This window comes from Battus philenor, unplaced genomic scaffold, assembly GCF_028537555.1.
Source record: "Battus philenor isolate CCGP_79_NKW_IND1 unplaced genomic scaffold, ilBatPhil1.0.hap1 SCAF_17, whole genome shotgun sequence".
Lineage (NCBI taxonomy): Eukaryota > Metazoa > Arthropoda > Insecta > Lepidoptera > Papilionidae > Battus > Battus philenor.
In genome coordinates this window covers 5,479,045-5,496,022 of record NW_027181679.1, presented here as the reverse complement: position 1 = coordinate 5,496,022, position 16,978 = coordinate 5,479,045, and the positions used below count along the sequence as shown (strand labels likewise).

Genomic DNA, 16,978 nt, shown 5'->3' with positions numbered 1-16,978 from the left:
AAGACAAACGATAGAAACTTGGACCCGTGTAATTTCGGATACGTCGTTGTTCACTTACATAAAACATAATTACTAAAATAATTTTTTTAACACTTCTTCAAAAAATTATATAATTTATTTTCAAATTTTATTTAATCGATTGCAGTGAAGTATTTAGGATGAAGAAATTTTTTTCAAGAATGAAGTCTTACGTTATAAAAAATAAATATATTACAGATATTTCGAATTGTATAGTAATTAATTAGCTGTTTTTTCCCAATAAATAAACAGGTATTTTCATTATTAAAAAAAAAACTGCCCAAAAACTATTAAACATGCTGTGCGCCACTACATTTTTTTATAATTCTTAAGGTTTAGCTTCTCTCCGTTTAAGTTTTAATTTTTGTTCTTATCTAGGATGGTCTAATATATTTCCATAGTAGATATATCCCTTAAAAGCTTAAAAGTACATTTATGTATCGATGACAAAGAAGAATTTATGATGTTACTTTTTCATTAATGGCAAAAAGTTTACGCCTATATTATCGCTGAAAAAAAGTTAATGTAGTTGCCATAGCAATGTTTGTATACAACAAATTTCTCATTAATCAAAGCTTATAATTGCATAAAGTAATTGAAGTTTTATTATTTTCATTGATTTATCTACACCCCTTCTGCAAAAATATTTGTGTTTCTGTATAGTCGTTAAATATAGTTTGAAGAATGTACCATGGAAGAAGAATTAAGTGGAGACATAATAAAAACAACACAATTAACTTTAGGGAAATTTATAAAAAGACCACCACTCACAGAGAAATTATTAAAAAAACCCCCATTTAGATTTTTGCACGATATAATCACTGCGGTATGTACAGATCATAATAAAAATCATTTAATTTTTATAAATCATCTTGGATGTGAAATGGATTGTTGCTACATTTTCAAACGAAATATTTATAAAGAAAAATTATCACTTAGCAAAAACGTTTATCTGATGATAAGTGGTTTATGTGAACTAAGTTTTATTATCACTATTATAAGCTTAGTCCGACTATAACAACCAATTTAGTTGGTGTTTAGATACCTCGAGCCCTCTGAAATTGCATTGTTAACGCGGAGGTTTGGACTGACAGCCAAAGCCAGGTTTTCTTTTGGGTCCCTTGCACCAAATCACAATCAATGGAGTGTCTGCCGAAGTGGCATAAGAACTCGGCAGCTTCTACATTTAGTGAATAAAATTGAAAATAAAAGTAATCACCGGTGCCTATGTTCTCAATAAGGCTCGAAAGCTTAGTTACTAAAAACATGCCTATAGATCTGTCATGACAAATTTGGGGAAACTGTAAACCCCGGCAACATCAGGGAGTGTGATGAAAAAAAACATTAAGGGTTGTGAAAATCACACACATACACACCATCTTAATAACATTATTCACCTTAATACTTAATTACTGAAACAATGATTTTATAGTTTTTTATTATATAAGTTACTTAATTTTTAACTGAGCAATTGCATAATTTGTTGAAAATTAATAATTATTGCTTTATGACTGTAATTATTTAAAACCTAATAATTAACCATTTGTAGGTTCAGAAATCAACTGGGTTTTTTGAAGGACTTTTTGAAGAAGATGAATTAATATCAGACAATGTAAAGGATAGAGAAAGTAAAATACAATTCCTTAACAAAGTGATAAATGTTTTAAGTAAGTAAATTTTGATTATTCTTATTCTGTTTTTATTATCTTTGTCAGACTTCATCTGTTAGGACACTCGCCTCTCATCTAAGAGAGAAAGAGTAGGAGTCTTTAACAACCATACTAGCCTGGTGCATATTGGTGATTTTATTACAACTATAAAATTTTGTTCATGCTCCTTTGCAGTTGATAGGCAAGTGTAAATTATATAACAGTGTAGTGCACATTATAAAGCTGCTATTGATGATAATTTTGAAATAGGTTTTACAACAGGTAAGACATTACAAGTCAAGCCATCAAAAATTATTGCCGGTCAGGAACCAGTCAAAACCAATGAGCTGTTGCAATGTCTTGGGGAAGTTTTAGAAAAAAAGCTGTCATCATCAGAAGCTGTAAAAAAATATAAGGAAAGTTTAAAAGTTCCTCTACCAAATGATAAAAAGAATAAAGATAATGTTAAGGTAATAAAGAAGAAACAGGATACAAAAAAAGTTATTGGAAAAGATGAGAATGAAAAAGAACAAAAACCTGTTCCTAAATTACGTCTCAGAGAAAACACTACAATAAAGGGAGATTTACCACCTAAAAAATCACAAAGAACAACAGTTTTAAAGAAATCAGTAAGTAAAAATTCACAAGCTCAGACAAAAACACCTTCGCAAAACATTAAAGAAAGTGCAGCCAAATTGGATCAAACCAATATTTCTAATGATGGAAAAAATTCTGAAATATCTGAAAACAATGCATGTACACAAGATGTAAATGAAGACAAAATACAACAACAACAAAGCGAAAACGAAGAAACCAATTTACCTAATAAAAATTCAATGAACAATTTAAATCAACACTTTAATCATCAACAACCAGAAATTAATAAAACAGGAGAAAATGATGATCAAAATACAAATAATTATCCTAATACCGAAAAAAAGGAGAAAACTGTGTTCAAAGAAGAACAAACTATTAACAATGATGCTGAAACTTCAGAGCCTGGTTCTAATGATAAAAGAAGTGAAGAAATTTATACTAACATACCTAACACTTTAACTGAGAAAACTTTACCTGATTCTTTTGATAAAATATCAAAAAGTGTTAGACCTTCTTCATCTAGACCTGGAGCTCCAAGAGTAAAAGAAAAACATGATATTTTATTAACAGTACCTGAAAACCCTATTGCACATAAAGTAAATATTATAGTGGAAAACAGTGTACCTGAAGAGGTTTGTTGATTAGCTTGAAATAAATTAAAATTTAGTTTTAATTTAATCATGACGACAATAAAATTCTAATTTTTGTTGATGGCTTAGGAAGAAGATGGAGTTGTAATAATTGAGGATAAACAAGGAGAATCTGAGGAACAGATACAATTGTCTTCAAACCATCATGGTCATTTAGTACAACAGATATTGGATTCCCAAAAAGAATTTTCTCAGATATCAGGGAAAACGGAAATCGTAAGTATTAATGATATTGCTGAAGTCGTAGTAAGACATTACAGATTCCGTAAAAAATTCCTACTAGTGCTACTGGAAATATTTGGGAGAGGCTTTCTTTTTCTAATTTCCTTCACATTATTATTTATTCCTTTCCATACATTGCCTAACTTCCTTTGCTTTCTCACCAGAGTTCTGCAATTTTACGTTCATTAATTTTATCATTAATTTGCAATTTATTTTCTAACTCTATATACTACACTATAACTCTATATCGTACTTCATTTATCAACTATTTTATCACTCTTGCTTATTATTATCATAATTGTTGTTTTTCTTTTAGCATTTAATTTTTATTTCTATTATCTATTAGCAGAACTCTAAATGAGTCTGGCGACACTCCACTTTGTTCACCAGTGAGGCGATGTTTCTCCTCCTTTATTCTCTCTTTCAATCGGAACAGGTGTTCTGCTATACTGCGCCAAATACGGCCGTTGATCAGGTGTGCAACGGTTTGGCCCACACCCGGATCACGAGATGCACGATCTCTCTGAGTTTGAACCTCTACAGGTACTTGGAGAATTCCCCGTAACACCTAGACATTTGGACCGGAACCGTGTCCAGCTCAACTTGACGAAACACGCGATAAGCCGAGATTGGTTCTGGGAAAAAATTTTTCGTTACTGAATACGTCGTGCCTTCCATAAATAAACCTCTTATTCCATTCGCCAAGCGTATCCAGGCTAAGCTGTCGATTGACAAATGAAGTACTTCATGTCTCGTAATCCTATCTTCTTTTACTCTTTAGCGCCAAGTGCTTCGCTCCATCGTTATCCTCCGTCCCCGCGTGCGCTTTTATCGCGTTCGTAGATTATGGATCAAGACATGCAGGGAGTTCTCGGTACCCCTCTGCGGCATAAAGTCGTACTGGTAGCAACTAATGTAAAACGCCTTGTACCACTGGATCCTACGTACCATCATCGTCTCCAGGATCTTACCCAAAATGGGCAAGAGTCCGATAGTTCTGACGGACGTTGGGTGCGTGTAGTCCTTTTTGCCCGGCTTTTTCAATGCCATAACGAAGCGGAAAAGAGCAAGTTATCGGTTAGAAAGCGCGAGAATGTAGGTTATATTGTGGTAGCTGCAATTGCAAAGTTCGGTTTGGCGTTGCCCGTATTCAGATGTCGCTGAATAGAACCTATTTACTCCTAAATAAGAACATTCTTAGGAATTGAATTATACCTATTTTAAAACAATCTTTAGGTTGGTTTTTCGAATTATTTTAAAGTAAAATCTGGTAATAATCACTCTCCATCGTCAAATCGGTGAATTGGAACTTTGAAAGCGTATCTAGTAACAGCTCAAGTTAAGAAGTCAGGGCCCCATGAGACTTGTCGTTTTACGGAGCGTCTGCCTAATTGACTTAGGAGCTTGGTAGCTTCTAAATTTGGTTAAATAATTAATGCAGCGACTCAAGCCTATTCTAAGCTGAACTACAATCTACTAATTAATCGTAGGAATGGCAATTTGGAGTACAAAAGGCTAGAGATATAGTTAATCAAGAAATCGAGCAAATGCGTTTTAACGTTCAAGCCCTTTCACGCATAAGCAATCCGTTGGGAAAATTGATTGATCACATTCAAGAAGATGTAGAAGTTATGCGACAGGAACTGCAAGAGTGGACAAGAAAGTATGATGAAACATCTAAAGAGCTAGCGAAGGAAAAAATGTAAGTATTTTTATTATAAAACGTACACAACTTAGAAATGAGACATTCTCGCTGTGGCCTGTTTTGCCGATTCATAATTAATTTTGTAATACCTACCGCCCGTAAATGCAATATGAATGTAAACAAATACTTTTGTTGTGGTATACGCAATAAAAATGTACTTTTTGAATATTTAATAAATTATTAATGATTGCCCCCCCCCCTTTTTTTAAATTAAAATAACAAAAGATCAAAAATAAACAATTTACATAAGAATATCCAATCATGATATTCTTATGTAAATTGTAAAACGGGAAAGATAAAATAATTCTGCCTGTGCAAAGGTCAATTTCGGAAATAGTTTTATTAATTTGTGATTAAAGTCGTATTTAAATTTTCATAGTTAAAATTGACTTTAAATCTAATATTCATACAAATTTCGATCTCCAATAATAACATGTTTTTTCAGTGCCAGTGCAGAATCGTTGCAACCGCTTCAAGCAAAAATAAAGCAACTGGACGCTGATATAGTAGAAAAACGTGATAAAATTAATGATCTGAGGATCGTAGTACACAAGAATTATTACAGAATTGAAAAACTCCTTTCAAGTGGGACCGTGCAATAAATTACTACACAAATTTTTATTATTATTATTAATGAATTAAAGCAATCTGAAATAAGAAAACATTTTTATTTTAAAATTAAACATCTTATATACTTATAAAAAATATCTACGAATTCGTGAATGTTACATGTGTATTTATATATATATATATCCTTCTAAAAGATTATATTACACCTGAATAAATATTTTACATGCAAAATTACCACCTATAAAAGTGGTACTGTTTCAGGCTTATAAATATTCGTTACAGTAAATCCCATGAACTACTGAAAGTTGAAGCTCCTATAATAATAAAAAAAATTAAATAGACAGAATTTATTGCTTCCATATTTCAGACAATTTATTTAATGGATATTATATCACTAATTGGCGTATATTTCTTAGCCTAATATATGGATGCCGTTATATCTGCAACTTCTTAGAATAGCGTCATAATATGCCGATAGGAAATTTGATGTTCTATGGTATTCCTTTTTTTTTTCTTCATTAACATGTTTGCTTGTTGCGTTTACAGCTTTGAGCTGGTGGTAAGGCACTGGAGGTGCTTATCCTAGACTTAACTCATGTGGTAGCATTATTTATACATAGTGGTTGGTGGGCAGTAGGAGTAAAAGCGTTAAAAGGGTGAAAATAGAGTTTTTTCACCTATTTCTATTCACTCTGCATAAAGTGATTTTTCTGGGACTACTAAAATGCGACACAAAAATAACTTCTGGCAGTAAAAAGTCTGCAGAGATTGATAGTCTACAATAATAAATTTTAATATGTATTTTTCGGCTTTTTTAAATTTTTCTCATTTCATTCCGTCTGAAATTATTTGCTCTTTGGATAAGGTGTATGATACATTAGTTTAAAGCAAATGAGCTATACATTCATTCCAATAAAGATTTTACACCTTTAACCAATTATCCTGTATGTGTAAGGTTTTGAATTTATAGGCAGCATTTATAGGTTCACTGTAGCAGAGTTCTGTATACCCTTAGCCCTTAGATTACGGATTTAAAAGTACGACAGATTGCCAGTATTAATAAAATTTTACTTAAATGCCTTAAAAATAACTCTTCTCGATCAGATAATCTTGCAACTTGTAGTACAGGTACCAAAAAAAGTTGTAGAGGCAATGCTTACCTAAACCCTTGTTGATAGAGTGTAAGATACTCCTGGAAAAAGTTACCAAAATAGTTGTAAATTACATGTAAAGTGGTTTGTCTGTTTGTAGCAAAAGCTCAGAAAAAGTCACATTGAACAATTCCCATTAATTATGTGAAGTAAAAGATTAGAGGGAGAAAATAGACATGAACCGTAGACACATACAAGCATTCCGAAATTGCATTCCTTATAGAACAGTTTGTGTGGTTTAATTCACACTACATAAATCTACATGATACACATTCATTGTCCCATCCATGTTGACCATTATTCTTCTGTAGTATATTTAACTTGTTTTGTTTTTATTCTGTATAAACACTGGATATGCATCTTCTAATTTATCATCAATATTTTGGTAAAATCTAGTAAGAAAGTTTATGTCCTGTTCTTGTAATAAAATTGTTGCCAAAAAAATACCGAGGCACCAATATTTTAGTGAAGCAAAAGCCCTAGTGCAAGTGAGAACTATACCTTGTACACTTGTATGAATCTCAAAATTAATTCTTTGTTAGTTCATCTATTCATAGCTTATTACATTGACCCCATATTTTTCAGTTTCAAATAATATAAATATCTGAATATTTAATTTCTGTTTGTAATCATCATCACTATTTCAGCTATTGGATGTACACTGACATTAAGACAGACGATTTTTATTGTTGATTTAGCTTAAAATTAATACAGGCAAGAAATTATAATAGTACCAGCAATTGGGACCCTTACTCAGCTACATACCTCAGTACAGCTAAACCTTTACTACAGTGCTGATATTCAGTAAGGGACTTAAAGGCGGCCAGCGTCCGGAATCTTCCAACAATGTGTGGCAATAAAGATGGACTATTTGTAAAAGTAACTGTAATTTTATTGTAAAAGTTAATTAATTAGATTTTTTCATTGTCATAAAAATATTTATGCCAGGTTTTAAATAAATTATCAGTTTACAATCATGCTTATTAAAAACTACTAAATATGTGATGTTTTGTAGATATCAGCTGAACAGTTAATATAAAAGCAATTTTAGCAAACATTTATCTTAAAATTTTCTACTAAGAAGATTTGTCAATCATTTAAAATTATATTTATTATTATTTTACTTTCAATATAACTTATATCCCTTACCAACAATACATTATGAGTTGGTTATTTGCTAATCTTTACTTCCATATTATTTTAACGATTATATAACCAAACAGCACAAAATGCTTCAAATAATTTTTTTTCAAATATTTTTATCTAACACTTGTGACCTCATTAAGGGATTTTAGACAATTTTTTTGTACTTGGAAAATGTTGATGACAAAATATTTTAATGTTTTGATTTAAGATATACATACATACAAACATATTTTCTTCTTGTTTATTAAACCCTAATAAAGCTAGTTATGATACAGCAATAATATACCATTCAAATCAAATATAAAAAACAATCAGTGTCTTAATCTTAGCTTTTACAGGTTTTGAGGTGACAAAAAGGGGTAAGTTTAAAATAAGTATAAATGTTACACATGTTTTTTAGCCTTAATTAAAATGTATACAATAATATAAATTGCTATAGCTGTTTTGTGTGTGTTCATCATACATTTTCAATCTCTATTGAAAAATTGTTACATTCATACAAAGGCATAATTTTAAGTTATAACAGAGTTAAACATAGTGTACAATGTTCTGTTTGTGAAAAGATAATTTAGAAGAACAAAGGTCATACTTAGAGTACATTTAGAAGGATGTTTTATTTTGGTAAATAGTGTGAATTATTTTACAAAGTAACCAAACCAATGTGCCTTCAATGTCCCTTGAGCATGTTCGCAGCTTGTTCTATACGCATTACTAATCTGTGTTGACTTTCCAATCGATCCAAACAGTTATTGCATATAGTTTTAGGTAATGGATCTGATGGGGAAACCTGAAATTTATTAATGTTCAGTTAATTAAGCTTTCAAATAGGTTTTAATTAATTTATAAGGAACATTAACTTACGTTTATCGAAAGATACCTATTGATTTTTTCGGATATGCTTAAACGTATGCCCTCTTGTCCATAAATATGTAAAACAACTCTGTGCATTTCGGAACACAAACGACAAATAAATCCTGTTAAAACAGCCCTGTCTAAACTGCCCATTTTGTTAACAATATTGTACTGCAAATATTGTTATTAACAGTAGATATACTTCTGTTTCGCGTTTTAAATGTCAAGGAAATTAAGGTGAACCATAACAATATGATTTTGTTTTGAACAACAATCAATCCGATCACATAGATGTTTTTTTTCGTATAGTGTCACAGATAAAGTATTTTTAGTTATCAGACTGGCAATAAAATCTTAACTTCTTTAGTACAAAATTTATAAAACGTTTTATTTAAAAATGTTTTAAAGTAGTTTTATTTAATCTATCTAATGTTTTTACGTATAATTACAAAATCGTCCTTGCATGTTATGAAAATATGTAGATTTAGGTTTTTGTTTACAGAGTTAAGTTAAATGAAGTATGCAAACAATAAAGTGACCTTGTGCCATTTCATCTTTATCACTAAGGTTGAACATTAAGAAAGAAGTAAACTAGGTATAAATTGCTTTAATAGAAAGCGAGCACTATTACCTCGTATGGTGACAATGATAAAACAAGTAGAGTAAATAATTATATAAATAGGAGGTACTCAAAACAAAAAATAAAATATGAACCAAGCAATATACGGAGATATAAATAAAACAGAACTAAAGTTAATAAATTTAAAATCTATCTGTATCCGTATCTGTGTAAAATGTTATAACCTGAGTTAAATAAGTACCTATAAGACATAAGAATACAAAATAGTACAATATAAAAATACACCTAAAAGCGAAAAAAGGTGATAATTACCTAAACTTGTGATATTTGAGCAACGAGGAGAAGGAAGAAAAGCGATGCCTCAAAAGAAAATAAATATGTAGAGGAATGATACAGAGTTATAGAATGAAAGAAGAGGAAAGTTAGATCATATAACAAAAAAGAAGAATAAAGAAATAATAAATATGTGAAAAGAATAATAAAAAAAGTAAATAACCTGTCCCAAAATCAGATAAGTGAGTACGAGAGGTCTCCAATAAAGAGGGCTATTAATAAAAGACCGTGTAAAATGGTTTTTACAGTTATGGCAACATATCTCTATTAAACTTTTCGCGTCATTATACAAAAAAATTATTACCGTTTATTATATTTATACATAGATGATAGAAAACTTCGAGGCTGAATATAAAATATTCTTCTTTTAACGACAAGAAGTTATGTGAAATATATATTTTAGATAATACGCCTACGCTAATGTTTATGTAATGATTTCAAAATATAAGTCTTATTCGATAGCATTTGTATACTTTAAAGTACAAACATATTTTAATTCTTGAATAATATTATAAGCGCGTTGAATATTTATTCGGGAGGTGTGCTGAGTATATTTGTTGCAGCTGCCGGTAGGATCGATTAGAATTCTTTAGTAATGAACCGCGTAAATGAAGGACTTGGGAACGTTATAATTTTGTACAGCGTACGAGGACGAATGAGTACAGTTGGAGGAGATATACAAATTGATACAAATCCTGTAATGTGTATTCATTTTGATTTATATAAACTTTTAAAAATTTATTATTCATCCATGGATAGCATCATCGTTACTAGCACACTTGCCTTATTAATTGAGCTAGTGACGTATGAGTATTGGATGGAACTACAAAAGAATGTACTGTATTATAAGTATTGTTGCATTAATTATTAATGATAAATAAAACTTAATTAGAGATATTAAAAGTTATTTAATTCGTCCAATAATGATTTACATTTATCTCGGAGTATTTTAACGGCTTCAACAAATATGACATTGGGTGTCATAGCTCCCACAGATTCGACATTAACTGAAAAATAATTAAGAATTACTTTCTGTTGGTTATTATAAAACATTGGAATTAAAAATACAATACATACAAATAAAGTGATCTCGTATTCTACTCAGTATTACAGCATCCTTAATGTCGTCATATCTGTAGACATTTCTGCTACAGGTATCATAGCGCGCATCTTTGACATATGCTACGCCCTCCGAATTAATTCCTATAACTCCAGGTGAGAAGCAACTCTGGAGAACAGAAGCTTGCCCTCCTCGAACTTCACGCGTCAATATTACTTCTGGCAGTAACCGATATGAGGCAGTAGCTGTTCAAATAGGAATAATTTTGTTAGAAAATAAATTAAACTGTTTACATTTCTTTTCTAATCATTTTTAAATGACATATTTCAACACTGTATTGAGGATATAAGTGATAAGGTTTATAAGCGAGTACCAAACAAAGAGCAATGGATACATATTTACGAAAGTTGAAATGTCGGCCTGTTAGAGAAATTATTTTCGTACAGAATAAAACCCCGATTTCCGAGATTTTAGGTTATAATTATTGAATTGAACATATTATTTCGAACACTATTGTTGAAGTTTTGGCTTTTATTATGGAATATATTATTTTATCGCGAAAACGGAGATTTAGCGATCAATATTAAATTTGCTTGTTATAGGACAGAGACTTCAAAAAGTTTAATTTATTGATTAGAAACTGAATCCACTAATTGTCCAGAAGAAAATGACTTAGGCAAATAAGGCATTTACTTTATCTTTGATCTTGACTGGTTAAAAGTAGAAAGATTCAATATATATCTAATATAGTTTATATATCTAACAACAAAGCAAATAATTTTAACTTTTTTTAAGATTCCGGGACAATTTTTTAACAAACGAAAATTTTAATCACTTAATTTAAAATTTGGTTATTGTTTAGTTCAATGGTTGGCAACCTTTTCTTATATAAGGGCTGGAAACTTAATGTAAGCTGGAAAGTTATTAGTGCAGGCCACCTTATATTGAAAAAACAATCTTTTTCAGATAAAAGTTACTTTTTTATTGTTAGCCCTATTTTAATGTGACAGATATAAAATTAGGTAAGAAGACTTAAATCTGTACTTGACTTGAAAGTTTCTATTTAAGATGTAACTACTTAAACTAAATATTGTCTAGAGTAGCATCTACATGTTCATCAATCAATAGGAAGTTTTGTATTTTTTTCTGATAATAAAAAATTTTCTTCTCCAACTGATGTGTAGTACCAATAATAGCAATCATCTTCTTAGCAAGCTCTTTTAACTCCTTAAAGTTAGAACTGAAACTTTTTGACAAGGGTACAAAGTTAGAGCTTTCCCCTTTACACTCTCTATACTTTACAATTAACCTTTGAGCCTAGCGTACTACTCCATTCAGGCCAAACCAATAATAAATCAATTACTTTGCTTTATTGAGAATTATGTTCTATAGTACCAAAAAATTGGTTATTCATACATAAAATTATTGACTTAATAATCTAGTTTCTGTGATAATAAGCAAAAAGCCTAAATCTGTAATGTACTTATTATACTTAATAGACTAGGCTCAAGGGGCCATTTTTAGACACCACACACTATTTTGACCCAAGCAGGACTTCAATCTCTCAAAAAGGTTGTTCTCCAAAAAAAAGTTGTAGTATTTTAGAAAAAAATATATAGCCAAGATACATTCTGAATGTAAAATGTTTGGTCACTTATTGAAAAACTGATATCAGTATTAAAAGGGTTCAAGATTATGATGAGGCCATAGGTAGATTTCATTGCTTGTGCAACAAATTCATCATTGGGGCTGAAAAACCACATGTTGATAGATGCGGGGTAGTTAGGTCATAGTTCAGGCAAACAAGTGATTTTTTGGGGAGACTTATACCTTGCAGTAGTTTATCAGCTGAGAAAATTAATGTTACACTTAAGTTATGAATTACTTTTCAAAATTATTTTACTAACCAACCGGTGAAAATTTTGCATGGTCCTTCCCAATGCCTTTGACAGCAATTAATTGGAGATCTAATTCATGACCAGGTCTCATTTTAGATATAAGAATATCACCATGAACTGGTCCAATGTCTGCCTCCTTATGAACCGATGCCTGATTGCCAATAGGATGCCATTTAATTTGTGAAGAATAAACTGAAAAAATACAATAAACTTTGAAGTACTTTATGTCAATAAAAAGCTATCTCACAACAATCAAACTCACCACTGTGATTCTCATATAAATCTTCTGTTCTAAATGAATCTTTAGGTTGTGATTTATTTGTAATACATTTAACTTTGAGAGAATATTCCAATGTATCAAATTCTGTTCCATCAGTTGCATCTGCAATAGTTTTAATGATTTTGTGTATTTGTAAATAATTGAACATACTTAATATATTAAGGTATGAAAAAATTAACTGCAAATAATCAAAGGAAATAAGTTATTGTGCTTAATTACCTTCAGGTCTATATTCAAATAATCTTGGATCAGCTTTTAATGGTATAAGTCCTAACCTATGAGCTAAAACCTCGTCTTGTATTATTGATGTATTATTCTTTATCATAACTTTCTCAATAGCCATGCTGGGCACTTCACTGAGCATCAGTCTACGAAAAGCATTCGCAAAGGCTGGCTGTATACCAATCAAATCGAATTCCATTTCAAAGTTATCTAGTCTCACAATAACAATTCGAAAGTTTTTTGCAAATTTTTTAAAATTCCATTTCTCGTCTGCCATTCCATAATCATTTCCAGAATTCTGTAAAAGTAACTGAGTTATATATAATGTGATGTTAAATGCAGAAATTAATTAAGTAAATATTATAACCTTTAAGCGATATTCTTCTAAAAATATTCTTGGTTTTTCTTCAAGTTTCGGCATGTTAACACAAATAAATAGTTATTTATATGTTATAGTATTTAGAGAAAATTAATCTAGGAAATTAAAATTTGGGCCTTATTTTATAAACAAAGAATTGCTTTGTATGTATGTATATTTTATGTTCCTTTCCATAAAATAAACACATGTTAGTGACATATGTCAAATCTTGAATGATCAAAGATTCGTTCCACTTTAGTTTTTTTTCTCTATGGAAATTGAGTTTTATGACATCGAAGGAGATTTAACATCAGATCATAAATAAATATAGGCCTATTTAAATAAGTTAATTGGAATTATTAAACTATTTTTTATCTACATTTTACTCACAACTTAATTTCTCATTAAATCTTTAAATTTAATTTGTATTTGTTAATTAGCATGATTGTGTTTTATTAAGTAATGACATACCACATGGTAAAATAAAGAAAAGGTTTTAATATGTTACTAAAAAATCATTAATACTTTATAAACAAAGAATTGCTTTGTATGTATGTATATTTTATGTTCCTTTCCATAAAATAAACACATGTTAGTGACATATGTCAAATCTTGAATGATCAAAGATTCGTTCCACTTTAGTTTTTTTTCTCTATGGAAATTGAGTTTTATGACATCGAAGAAGATTTAACATCAGATCATAAATAAATATAGGCCTATTTAAATAAGTTAATTGGAATTATTAAACTATTTTTTATCTACATTTTACTCACAACTTAATTTCTCATTAAATCTTTAAATTTAATTTGTATTTGTTAATTAGCATGATTGTGTTTTATTAAGTAATGACATACCACATGGTAAAATAAAGAAAAGGTTTTAATATGTTACTAAAAAATCATTAATACTAATACTTTTAACTTTTTGCGACTGTTGGAGGGAAGGATGGGGAGATTGACATGATGCTATTGCTATTTTTTGTGACCTTTCGAAGGCGTTTGATTGAATCCATCACGACACGTTAGTGTGTAAATTAAAACATTACGGAGTGAAAGACAAGAAGAGTAGATAAAATCATAATTAAATAACAGATTATAAATTGTGCAAATTAATAAAACAAAGTCACCGGGTTCTGTATATTATACAATGAGCGTACCGCAGGGTTCAATATTACGGCCTTCATTATTTTAATACATATAAATTTATGAGTTACTATTCTTATCACAAAATCTTTGCCAGATTGTACTGTTCGCAGATAGCACATTTCTTTTATTTTACGTAAATAGGAAAATGGATAACTTTCACGAAAAGAACAATGCTCTTTCGCGAATATAAAATTCGGGAATCAGATTTTTAAAATAAAACATTACTGCGCTGCCATTTACAAAATTGAAAACACTTGTTAAAACAGTTGACGGAAAAGTGCTATGAATCAATAAACGAATATTTAAATGACAAGAAACCTTGGCAATGATGTAGCATTATTTTTATTTCATTTATGCGACATCTGAATAAGCATGTGTATAAACCTGTATTGTTAAACTTTAATAAATAATATGTTGTTGTGGAGTTTTCTCCTGCTTCTTCTCCACAACTATAAAAACCTTGTGAAGTAGGGTCAATAATAAAATATACTAAAAAATAATAAGTTGACGATCAATAGGAGATCCTTTAGAAGTTCTGATGTTAAATAAATGAATTTTATCTTATCTATTTGTTAATTATTTAAATTTACAATTAATGTGCCGAACAAGTTTACTTCCTGCCTAAAATTTTAAGACAAGAAACGGTACTAAAGATTAGGCTAAAAGTAATAAAATTCCAATATATATATAGCTATAAATTATAAAGTTTTCTTTTTTTTATTAAGTATAAATTGTAGGTGTTTCGTTATCGTTTTAATAACAAATCGTGGTTTCAACTTTTGCCAGAGTAACTTGGGTTTTTCTCCGCAAATATTGCCATTAATTGTATCATGTCGAGTTTAACTCTTTGATTGAAGGGCGCCCTTCGTTATTCTTAATGAGACGGCGTTCGAAAAAAACATCTGCGTCACCGTAGCCGTAGTGCCTTCCACAAACATCGTATTCAATTCGTTAAGCGTGTCCAGCCTAAGTTGTTGCTTGAAAAATGAAACAGGACATCTCTCGCACTCTGGTTTCCTTTTACTCTTCAGGGCCGCATCTTTGGCTAGTTGGTCCGCCCTCTTATTCGCCTCCATCTCGTCGTACACTGTTACCCAATATAAGTTACTATTCTTTTCTTTTTCTCTCATAATATTCTCTTTCACGCTTAAGGCTAAGGGATATAGAGTGTTTTGAGACAGGTTCGAGGGCGGACCTCGAGTCGGTCAATATGGCGCATGATTGCGCCGATTCACAAGCCGCGTACTCTGTTGATTCCACCAAAGCCAGCAACTCTGCCTGGTATACAATGCAGAAATTGCTCAACTTGAATTTTTTTCAGTACAACTGTGTGGTGCCCTGCATGACGCAGAACGGCACAAATTGCCGATTCAGCAGCCCCGGTGGCAAGTTTGACTTGAAGTACGGATACTTTGCCCCAGGCTTCTGCCTTAAATACTTCTGTATTCCACACCCATTCTATATGGGTTTAAGAGTCTAAAGAAGCTGACTATCACCTCCGGTCATTGAGAGTCTTGTGATCGCGTCTTTGATAGGCTATAGGCTCCTAGATCGCGAATGCGAAATATTTAAATTCGAAAAAATGCATTTTTTTTGTAGATTTAGTCAAGGGCCCTGGAAGGGTGCTTTCTAGAGAGCGAAAAAAATCCGTCTGTGAAGATAAAACTGGACATATTTCTGAAAAGGAAAAGCAAAAATATCACAAAACAGATGTCGCGCGACCGCGAAGCAAACGCTCAAATACGGCTATGCGATATCTCAGCGGTCTTCTTGTGTTTTTCGACTCACCGTACTTTCATAGTATAGAGGGTACCCCAATTACTCGAAAAAGACACCCATATAAAAAAAAATGCCATAGGGAAAAAGTCAGCATCCGCGGTGTGGCCACTATCTTGTATTTCGCAAAAGTCAGATTTTTTCGGAGGTCATGAGAGGAAATGGGGAAACACCGCCCGCCACACGTCGCGAAACTCCATCGACCCACTCCGGGAGATCGGTCGCGTCGATCGACCGAGAGAAGACAGAGAGATTATATATAATAATAGTTATAAATAAATAAATGTTCGTTAAAGAACAACAAGTATTTTTTTATCTTTAAAAGTGAACTTTTTTATTTAGACAGACATTACAAACCTTTTTACAATACGGGTAAGATTGTATTCATATTTTCGAAATAATATATCATTTATTATTTATCGACTTCAATAATTATAGTGGCCATTTAATAACATAAGTATGCGGATTGCGTGCCAAAGTTTGTTCATCATTGATTAAAATATTTTTACTCAATGATAAAATTGTTACTCCTGTTTCATTTAAAGTAGAAGAAAAAGTTGTGCAATATGTGTAAAGGATTACATAATATAATTAAAAACATCTTTTCTTCAGAGAATCATAGAGAGTTTTTAGTTATAATATTGGTAATGTTTATCACCTAATTACATTAGGTTTTTAAATTTTGTCTATGTCTTAATATCTGTATGAATACGAGATTTGTTTATAATGTAACATTTAATATGTTAACTGGTGTAACTAATGTTAA

General features: G+C 30.9%; 2 protein-coding genes across 3 annotated transcripts; one reads left to right on the top strand and one right to left on the bottom strand.

Annotated features, from left to right (window-relative positions):
• Positions 1 to 561: 561 nt before the first annotated feature.
• On the top strand, positions 562 to 5,480 carry LOC137919778 (TRAF3-interacting protein 1-like). 2 transcript variants are annotated; one of them, XM_068762966.1, is made up of 6 exons: positions 562 to 844; positions 1,568 to 1,685; positions 1,950 to 2,896; positions 2,984 to 3,130; positions 4,627 to 4,838; positions 5,287 to 5,480. In XM_068762966.1, exons 1-6 carry the CDS (start codon positions 710 to 712, stop codon positions 5,441 to 5,443), a joined length of 1,716 nt encoding a protein of 571 aa, XP_068619067.1. In that variant the 5' UTR covers positions 562 to 709; the 3' UTR covers positions 5,444 to 5,480. The 2 variants fall into 2 exon arrangements, with proteins under 2 accessions (XP_068619067.1, XP_068619066.1); XM_068762965.1 differs by having other exon boundaries at positions 1,938 to 2,896.
• Positions 5,481 to 10,370: 4,890 nt separating this feature from the next.
• On the bottom strand, positions 10,371 to 13,485 carry Polr1C (RNA polymerase I and III subunit C). Its single transcript, XM_068763101.1, has 6 exons — positions 13,301 to 13,485; positions 12,931 to 13,231; positions 12,694 to 12,813; positions 12,441 to 12,623; positions 10,551 to 10,778; positions 10,371 to 10,480 (listed from the first exon to the last, which is right to left on the bottom strand). The coding sequence occupies exons 1-6, from the start codon at positions 13,352 to 13,354 to the stop codon at positions 10,371 to 10,373; spliced, it is 996 nt and encodes a 331-aa protein (XP_068619202.1). The 5' UTR covers positions 13,355 to 13,485.
• Between the last annotated feature and the right edge of the window lie 3,493 nt (positions 13,486 to 16,978).